The 10,688-nt window shown below is 35.5% G+C and overlaps 1 protein-coding gene across 1 annotated transcript in view; it reads left to right on the forward strand.

The window, feature by feature from the left end:
* Positions 1-10,688, forward strand: part of LOC106881829 (beta-1,3-galactosyl-O-glycosyl-glycoprotein beta-1,6-N-acetylglucosaminyltransferase) — a 51,549-nt gene that overhangs the window by 18,447 nt on the left and 22,414 nt on the right. The window contains exons 3-4 of the mRNA XM_014932347.2: positions 6,816-7,008; positions 10,030-10,571. Of these exons, the coding sequence (XP_014787833.2) occupies positions 6,816-7,008; positions 10,030-10,571 (735 nt within the window). The remainder of the gene's footprint in view (positions 1-6,815; positions 7,009-10,029; positions 10,572-10,688) is intronic.

Raw genomic sequence — 10,688 nt, forward strand, 5'->3', positions numbered from 1 at the left:
AATTGCAGTTTTCGTATCCCCAGCGCCACATAAACTCGCAGAGAAACGAGTCTGCCATAGAACGGCAAGAGCGCGAGACAATCGACTAAATCAACTCAAGTTAACTATAGGTAGTTATTATCGACATATGAAGTGCGAATTCGATTCCAGAACTATTTAAACTCAACTCGTAGCACAAGGAGTTTTTTTTTTCTCACCCGCTATACCATAATCATGATCAATGGATATAATAATGCTGGCTGCACGTTTGTCGAATCATAGAAATGACAGACAGATAAAATTATATACAATGTGTATTCCAGATGTTTTGAGACTTTTGGGGGAGAAGCAGTTACAAATGTCCAAGATTACTGTGATTTTAGTAAACCATTACTAAACTGAACTGCCAACTTTTTAATTCCAGATTGAAGGAGAGGGTTATAACAGCATTTTGAACACATCCTACTAAGTACTGCATGACACAGCTGACTAGTTTGCAGAATGCAGTTGGAACATGAAGAAGCTTGCTATGCAATAATGTTTTGTTAAACTGGGCAAAAACGCTATAGAAACTTAAAAACTCCAGACTGCTTATGGATTAACTTGTATGAACTGAGCATCTGCTTTTCATTGGCACAAAAGCTTCAAGAACAGTAGCGGGGAGATGACAGACTATGAGAGGTGTAGGAGGGACAGAGTTGTACGAACATCAGAAAATAGGACCGCCGAGTGTCTATAACGACGATAAACATACAGTTTGGAGTTGGTGTGGAAACTATATACAGAATTATTCTTGAAGATCTAAATATGCGCAACATTTTTACAAAGTTTATTCCCAGGGTGCTTAGTAATGAATAGTTGAGAACCACTGCTTTAAAGTAACTTGGGACTTATGAAAGGAAAAGTTTATATCACTAAAAATGTCTGAAACAAGGGCTAATTCAGTCTGAAAGCAAACATTTAGAATAAACTTATGAGAATGCATTGGACAGACAAAGAGTTAAGTGAAATACTGAATGGTAAATTCGACAGGATTTTCACATTTTTTTAATGGTTTATCAGAGCAGGAATACCAGAGCTTATAACCCGTTTCAGGGCCTTCGAGATTGCTGGAAGTATTTCTCAGGGCGGAGGTCTGCCACGAAAGTTTGTAGTAGAGTGACCTCTCCTACAGACACCCAGACGACTTGCAAGTGGTTTTAGACCAGACGGAGATGGTTGAGCTCTTTACCTCCAGTCCAAGAGCACATGTTACATGGAAATCTGATTTGAGCAAGTGCTCAGATTTAGGGGATGGATATAATCGATTATATGGCTTTCATTTATTTTATAGATCCCGGAAAGGGAATCTCAGAACGTAAAGAATCTTAAAAGATGTGTTATCGAAATATGTCTATTTATTCCCACCACAGAAGGAATAAGATAAGTTGAAATATTTTAGTCTCACTGTAGGTTTAATAAGAATGTAAGCATATTCTTTCTACGGTATTGTTGTGCAGAGGAAAGATGGATGTAGTCTCCTCGCAGACCGCTTCACGATTTGTTGACAGCTCCTCAGCGAAGACATACCCAACTTCATTCCTCGACCAAGTGCATTGACCAGATGTTTATGGAACAGTCACAATGCCAAATATGAGTTTTGCTTACTAATGCTATTTTTTAGGACTGGGTATGACTCTATGAAGTTTATGATGCATATTTATATGCTAACTATTTATTTTTTTACCATATTCACAGCCAGGGGTGGAGCTGCTATGAAACTAAAGAAGCTTGAGTATCAAGCTTTTGATTCCCTGAGAGACTCCAGAAGGAATTTTAGTCAACATTGTTTTAAAATTTTAAGTCTGCAGCATTAGAAGGGTCATTTTAAACAATAATAATATTAATAATCTGATGTAATCCAACACAATCCGAATTAAGTTATAAAAATATCATGTAAGTTAGCCGCATTCCAAAAACATGCAAATTTAGAATGTTTCTTCCTCAGTATATTTAATACAAAATAACTATAAATAATATTAAACACTATAAATGCTTATGACAGAAATTAAAACTTTCATTAAAATTAGTTGTCGTAGGGTAGCCGAAATAAAAAAAATAATAATAATAATAAAAGCATATTTTGTTGCTTGCATTGATTTAAAGAACATGTCGATAACTTTATTTACACAAATAAATGTTTAAAGCCTTAAAATATACTAAACATATATTGTAATCATTTTAGTTCTGAAAGATTAACACAGTAAAACCAAAAAGAAAATACAAATTTCTAACTTTGATAGTTAAAAACAGTAGATGATGTACTGCTTTACATAAAGATGGGATTTCTGACAGAATGAATGTACAGAGAACTGTAGAATCATGAAGATATCATTGAACATAAAGTATTATTCTGCGTTGGATAACAGGAAAGTTAATTTTTTTTAAATGTCTTGGATTGGTAATTTGAAGAACAGATGAAAAAAACCTTACAATACTATTATGAAATAGCAAAAACGGTATAACTCATTCTCTGGAAATGGTTGATTAACATGAATCAAACATTTATATAGAAGAGAAAACATATTTACGTATTATTTGAGGTAAATTAGTTTTTCTAGGTAGTAACTTAACACAGAACAAAGTTACCAAAATAAGAGAGAAGTCATATCACTGAAATCTGAGAAACATAAGAAAAATGTTTTTACTATCCGATAATGATTATTTTTAAGACGTATTTGGAGATTACTGAAATAATAGAGCGGAGGTATGTAGATGTGTGATATGTGCAAGAGGAAAAATGGAAGGGAGCTTCGGTTAGATTCTTCATGAGAAAGGAACGAATGTATAAATACTTCTGGGCTGACCAAAGCCTTCTAAGATTTTGTAGAGGGAACTGAAAAAATCCCCCCTCTTTTTCTCTCTTTCTCCCCTCTCTCTCACTCTCTCTTCATCACACACACGTATGCATGTGTGTGCATCTCCATGTCTAGTCATTGAGTGATAGTTGTATAAACGAACTTCACCATCATACAAGCGATATATCTCGTTTCCAACTTACCACGAAAAACCGTCCGGCTATGGGGAAACATTACCTTGCACGGAATTAGGCGAAGGCTAGCAATAGAAAAGGTCTCCAACTGTAGGAAATCTACCTCGACAATGTTTTTCTATTCCATGAATGCAGCATAGTAGACGTAAATTAGCCAATTAGAAACGCACAAAGACCGGCGACTTCACTTAAACATTTATTCGTAACATGGCGTTAACATTCTTTCGTCGTGAGTTTACTAGCAAGTTTTACATGTCTTACTTTTGTTATGTAACAAAGGAGTATCGTATTCTGTATAAAAAAGTATCATTCAAATGCCTGTTCTTAGTAAGTGAAGCGAAAAGTATTTCTACAATATTGTAACAAGCTCGTTAACACATTCATGACAGTACTTATCTCATTTCGAACCCTAATTTCGAAACTTAAAAGAATATTCTGTTTCTGAGATGTGCCGTATGAATTGACTTGAGCTTTGAGGTTTAATAAGTGAGCTAGTATTTCGATCAATATACTATGCAATATTCTATAAGAGATCAAATATTGGAGTATTTTTGACAATACACAATGTGTCGATACAGAAAGTATGATTGTCATACCGCCATAGCTTTCCTTGCCTGGTGATATCAAAAAGTTCCCGGACTAGTTCTGTAGCGCACTAACAGGTGGTAGCACACGGTTGCTTGTGCGGTGAGAGCTAGAAATGACCTTCATGAGGCAGTATACCGAGTGACATTGCTCTGTTTACTTTTTAAGTTGTACAAGTTGTGTTCTTGTGATTACGTGTATGTTGTAGTCCGTGATTTTTGTCATGGGCAGGAGGTACGAAGAGCTAACGTGAAATTTTGCATTAAACTTGGGAAGTCTGCTACAGAGATATTGAGCATGCTTCAACAAGCTTACGACGACGAGGCAATGGATCGTACGCAATGTTTCGAGTGGCACATGCGCTTCAAAAAGCATGGTAGAGCCTCAACTTAGTCAAGAGCATGTTCATCGTCTATTTCGATATCTGCGGTTTTGTGCAACGAAAATTCGATCCCCAGGACCAGACCCTCAATCAGGAGTTCTACTGCGACGTTTTGAAGCGTTTGAAGAAGGACATTCGGCGAAATCGACCAGATCTGTGGAGCGCGAAGAATTGGATTCTTCATGACGACAATGTACCCTGTCACCAAGCTCTCCTCACTCGTGCGCTTCTCGTCAAGAACAACATGGTGTCGCTTCCGCACCCGTTCTATTCGCCAGATTTAGCACCTACGGTCTTTCATCTCTTCTCCAAGATGAAAATACAGCTCAATGGTCGCTGTTTTAACACCGTTGGCGAGACCCAGAGCGAATCGCAGAAGGTCCTTGGCTCGCTTACGGAAAACTCCTTCCAGGCCGGATTCCAAAAGTAGCAGGAATGCTGGGACCGGTGTATTGCTGTGCAAGGAGAATATTTCGAAGGAGATGATGATGTTAAAACTTAGTAAATATGTTATTTTTTATTAAACATAAATAGTCCTTTTTGAAACTATCTCGTACAACATTGTTATTGAAGTAGAATAATTTTGGTCAAGTACTGTGTACACCGACTAACTGCCACAGGATACGTTGAATAAGCATATTTATTTAATAGATTTCAACTGACAAATTTAGGTCAGCATCTTTTATAATTTTGACTACTTACAAGCGAACACAGACATTATTATTCACAATAATGTTTTATGGCTTCACTGCATGTACGAGAAATTTATGAAATCTTTTTTAATGGTGTAGCCCGAAAATTACAAAGGTACAGAAAGTGATTATGGTACTTTGAAAAGCCGCCATGACAAAAGAAAAGAAATTATGTTCAGGGTGGAGACTTAACTCAAATGCTAATAGCGGAGCGGCCTCCGTTAAAGTTAGCCATGAGTCATGTGGTAGTGTTGATCAGGGTAACAGATTAAGTCTAGAAAATGATTGGGGACATATTGAGAGAAGTGTTTAAATACCATCAAATTTTAAGTAACTTATGCATTTAACCCATTACCTACCAGTGATCTCATATGAGATCACTTAAAAATTACAAATTTCGTAATTATCTATCAATATTTACACATATCTAACCTTTTTGCTATATCTACTAGGTATATTTCTCTGATATTCAAATGAGGTTTGCTAATTTTTCACCCAATATCTCGCTTATTTCTATTTAAAATGTTATTTTGAAATGTTATTTTGATCGTTCCAGCGCGTTTCTTAGGCTGTTTTATGTTAGAAATCAAAGTTTCATTAAAAAAATTCCATTTAATAGAATTATGGGAGGTAATGGATTAATATTGACTTCTAAGCATTTGTTGAAATGAAAGACAATCGATTGTATAGACAGACAAACTATTGGAAGGCAGTTTATTACTGGTATGTATTTTGTCGACTTCGTTTAGATGATATGAAAAGAAAATTTTGGCTTGGATTTGGAACTGACACAAAATTAAATGATCTTGTATTTTACTGTATCGGCACTAGTAATCAAAATTATATGTGGCTATATGAGGTGACAAAAACAACATGGCCTACTCCTTGGAAATTTAATAGTTTTGTCCCAATAGTTAAAATCTTATAGGATCATAAATGCTTTCTGTCGATATAGAAACAACAATGAACCGATATCGACGCCTAAGCGCCCACTCCCCAAACAAAATCTAAGTGTTTAGTAAAAATAAATTTACAAAAATTAACCAAAGTATATGAACAATATTACATTTCATTCTGCATGCTCTGTCATAGACCTATAAGGAATTTCATGAATTTAAATAATTTTGTCGAGAGGGAAAGAGGAATCTCACGTTTCGTGAGTGCACATTCATCTGAGAGAAGAAAAAAAAACGTTTTAACTTTTTCCACGTATTATTATCATCATCACTATCACCCCCGCCACCACCACCATCATTATTATCATCATCATCATTCTTTTAACGTACACTTTGTCATGCTTGCATGGGTCACACGGTATTTGTTGAATAGGTAGATTTTCGTTTTGACCATCGAAAGAAGGTAACGAGCCCTATCTACTGGGCCAATTTAATGGTAGATTGGTGTGGATCCTGGTGGATGAGCTTGTTCATTCGATACTCATTGAAATGAAAACTTCGACTGGAACGTAGAGACTCCTCGAAGTGTTAAAGCCTAAATGTCTCGAGCAGCTTTGACAATTTGGAATCTTGATTGGAAACGATGAGAAGAAGGTGTCGATAATTTTTATACCTTTCTACTTGCCATTCCATCGTCAAATGTTTGAAAAGAGGTAAAATTTATTCAAGTTTCAAAAACGATAAACTTAAGTTATGGAGGGAGAATACAGCTACAAATAAAATATAAAACACTACGATAAAAATATTTTCCGTATTAATTCAAGCAACAGTAAAAAGGAACGAATGAATTTGTTTGACACTCCAATGCATAACGTCATCTCTCTGTCTTCATCCACTGAATCTACTCACAAGGCTTTGGTCAGCCCGGAGCTGTAGTAGAAGACTGGACCCAAAATGTAGTTGCTGGGAAACGAAATTTTTAACAACACATCCAAGCCTTTGAATTTTGTTATTCGCAACGTTATACCATCGAACATTATTGTGGTGTCGCTTGTTCCACATAACAAACCGTAATTTTGACCTTCTTATCCTTCAGACATGCTTCTAACTTCTGTTAGGCTTCAAAAGATAAAACAGAATATGAAGAAATATATGTCTCACGAGTTTTATTTTTCGAGTTGATTGATAAATAATTAATTTCCCAATTAATTAAATGACACTATTATTTTATGTTTTTATTTTTTATTCAGATTAAGGAAATGGTGTGCCTTTCATCACATACTTTATCGTCAGAAAACAAGATATATCTCACTCATATTATTCATTTGTTTAATGTGTTTATATTTCCTAAATATTAAACCTTCACCTCCAGAAAACGAAAATATCCTCACATATGATGATACCCCCATGGATCCGTTTGACTGTGCAGCGCTTATAAGACAGGTAAATACCTTTGTTTGTTTAACCTTTGACTTCATCTATTTAAAACCCTCAGCCCTCGAGCAATAGGTTCAAATGTTTTCGTAGGTGTTGAAAACTATCTGGAGGCAACTTCGAAAAGGCATTACCTTGTCATTCCAAACGACAAGATAAAAAAACATTTCTAATTTGTACAGTAATCTATCACGCTAGACGCTATTTACGACTAATTCTAATGTCTAGTTCTTATCGTGTTCTCTACTTTATATATTCCCTACAGTCGTTGTCTGCTAGTAATTCCTACGTTTTATGGGCCTTAACTTATCTTTTGCCAGATTGTGATCTTTTATGCTGTTAGTCTCTAATCTTCTTTACTGTGTCTCCCGTAGCTCCTATGTTATCCATCGATTACCATCAATGTTATATGTCAATTATTTGTTCTAATATATTGCTATTAAGGTTAAACAAATTCGCCTTCTAATTATTAAAAGACATCGAAAATTAAATGGATTTGTCACACGGGTGCTCGATAGTAAACAAAAAACGACAGAGTTAAAACAATAATTTTAGTTTAAAAACCAGTACAAGTAGCATGAATAACATCAATAACAGCATAATTGTTTTGCCTCCTCGATATGGAGTAGCTCTTGAAAAAAAATAATAAAATACAGACGTGGTATGTTGAGAAAAATAGTATCTTCTTGCTCAATTTTCCCATGATTAGTGAGAAGTTTCCATATACTCTCTAAAATAAACAGAGAGAGGGTTGTAGCCGATGAGTGGCAGGAATTTTGATCTCTTGACTAAAATATGTGCCTCTGTTTAAGTTCAAGATGAGTCGAAGAAGTAAGCACAAACCGTGTGCTATAGGCTTACCTACTGCGTCGTGCCGCACTATATAGGAAAAGAATATAATGATAACAGCCAGAGATATTGACACCAATATTGAATCTTGGCTTGTCATCACCTTCGCAGTATCTTTGTAAAAACGGGCAAAGTGTGTTATAAACATATATCAAATACGATGTATGATTACAACCTAGCAACGTAACCTTAAAAGAGGTTATATTACTAGGACGTTGTCTGATTTTGCATATAAGTTTTGGTACATTACAAATAGACATAGCAATCGTAGTTGGCAAGGGCTGGGTCACCAAAGTTGATGTAGTCAATTATATCAGTTTACTGATTGTATAGAATGTACTTAAAGTTAGAATCTTATTTCACTATTTTAATTGCTGTTTGTAGTTTGGCATTGCTGTTGTGCAGCTAGAATTAGGCTTCCTATTGTCGCTTTTAGCCCAGTAGTTTTAAGCCATTGTTAACTTTCCTTTTCGTTTATTTCTCCTCTATCGAGTCTTTAAACTCCATGAGTTGCTGCTGTTATATTCTTATCTGAATATTTAATCGCAGTGTAGTTAATTTCTGGTTTCTATTTAATCATTTCCTTACTAAAGAAAAAAGTCTATTTCCGTGTTTCCTTAATTAACTTATCAACTTTCTTTTGCTTCTAAGTATTTTCTGGTTCACCAGATATTTTACAGTATGATAACTTTAGCTAGAGCACGAGTAGGAGTATTCTATCGATAACACCTTGGTGGGCGGTGAGGGAGGATATTATTTCAATATTTAAAGTGTTGTAGTTGTTTGCAGATTGGCATTGGCATTAATCAACTATAATTAGCTTTGCTGTTTCTGCATTTACGTAACCAAGAATATTAGAGGCATTCTTGGCTTTCACTCTTTGTGGAACTTTGCGGAATATTGGCCGCGAAGCGGTCTCTCAATTTTTTTTTCTGCAGTATATTTTGGATTTCTACTTTGATTTTGATTTTTTCTTTAATTTTTATGTTCTTTTGTTCTTGTCTACATCGTTTTATTCTGTGTAGTTAATTTCCTGCTTGTATTAACTATATATATATAAGCAAACTTTAGGTTTCTGCTCAGTAACTGCAGTGCTACAGTAAATTTGCCTTAAAGTTGAAATATACCCCCTAACATATTTTAACTACTCTAAAGTTCGCTTATGCGTAAAACTGCTTGACGATGATACTGTTGGATTTCTCCCAACCTGGCGGCCTATTAGCGCAACTCAATCAATGTTGTCGACTATGTTTTAGCTAAAGCTATGGCTTTAGATCTGCCCAGAGATACCTCTCTTCAGTATATCCTATTGATAACGGTTAAAGCGGTAGAAACACTGCGTCTAGGAATTCGTCAGGTATGGTGTTTTTAAACCTTTTACCATAAGAGACAATATTTTCTCCACGGTAACTGCAGTGAATTTGCCATTTGAAGTTGAAATATGCTATAAACGTATTTGTACTAGCCTAAAGTTTGCTTATGCTTAAACACTGATACTTATTTTGAAGCTGTTTATACGCGGATGATTAGCGTATTTCTACATACAATCTCATCGCTAACCTTGAAATGACTTCTTTAATAATACTTCTCTACGAATCTTTTCTTATTTTCCCTTTAATTTCTTATCTACTTCCATAGATAGTTCTGGTCTTATTCTCTGGTTTCGATATTTGTATTTTACTCAATATTCTCAGTTTTAATAAATTTATTTCTTTTTATAGTAGCGTTGGCATTTTTGTCTAACCGTAGACTCACGTTTATGGTTTAGCCAAAATTGTAAAAAGTTTGTCACGTTTTCCTTCTGGATATCATCACTTCTAAATATTTCCAAGTCTTCCGAATAGAAACGAAGGTTTATAGTTTGTACATAACATGGCGGTTTGGTTCAACAGATTTGTAAATGGGGTTAGCGCTGAGTAAAAAAGTAGGGGGAGCTAATGTGTCTCCTTGCAACAGTTCTCTTCTCATGACTCCGGTGTTGACTTTGTTTGCCTGCGTGAGTGAGTGAATGAGTAAGTGCTTGCGTATGTGCGTGCGTGTATACGTGTGTGTGTGTGTGTGTGTGTGTGTGTGTGTGTGTGTGTGTGTGTGTGTGTGTGTGTGTGTGTGTGTGTGTGTGTGTGTGTGTGTGTGTGTGTCTTTTATCTGCTTAGCTTTAAATCATTTTTCTTTTCTCGCCAGGATGAATTTGCTTCGTCGAATGCAGAAACATACTCTATTTTACATCCACACGTTTTTTTACCAATTGGAGAATATACTAAAAAATTGTGCAAAGATTGTGATGAATTTCGGAAACGTGGCAGGTATGTCTCTATGGAGAATGTTACAAACGAAGAAAAGGACTTTCCTCTCGCTTATTCCATCGTACTTTACAAAGAACCCGATCAAGTTGAACACTTACTGAGGGCCATTTACCGTCCACACAACTACTATTGCATTCACGTTGATAAAAGTTCTGATCCTTTGATATTGAGTGACGTGAAAGCGATAGCAGAGTGTTTACCTAATGTTTACATTGCATCTCACATTATCGACGTTGAATGGGGAAAATTTTCTGAAACTGAAGCAGAGTTAATCTGCATGAAGGATTTATTAAAATATAAAAAATGGAAGTATTTCATAAACTTAACGGGACAGGAATATCCGTTGAAAACCAATCTACAGATTGTACGTATTGCTAAAGCGTTTAAAGGAGCTAACGACATTGCTGGAGTACGTGGAAAGTAAGTATTACGCTTTGGTCGTATAGTTTTGCTGTTTTTGCCGTTTTCTACATTGCATTCCTAAACTGAAAGTTTTTCTTACGATTGTATAAAACAGGACGGGTAAGAAGAGGCATA

This window comes from Octopus bimaculoides, chromosome 9 (assembly GCF_001194135.2).
Source record: "Octopus bimaculoides isolate UCB-OBI-ISO-001 chromosome 9, ASM119413v2, whole genome shotgun sequence".
Classification (NCBI taxonomy): domain Eukaryota; kingdom Metazoa; phylum Mollusca; class Cephalopoda; order Octopoda; family Octopodidae; genus Octopus; species Octopus bimaculoides.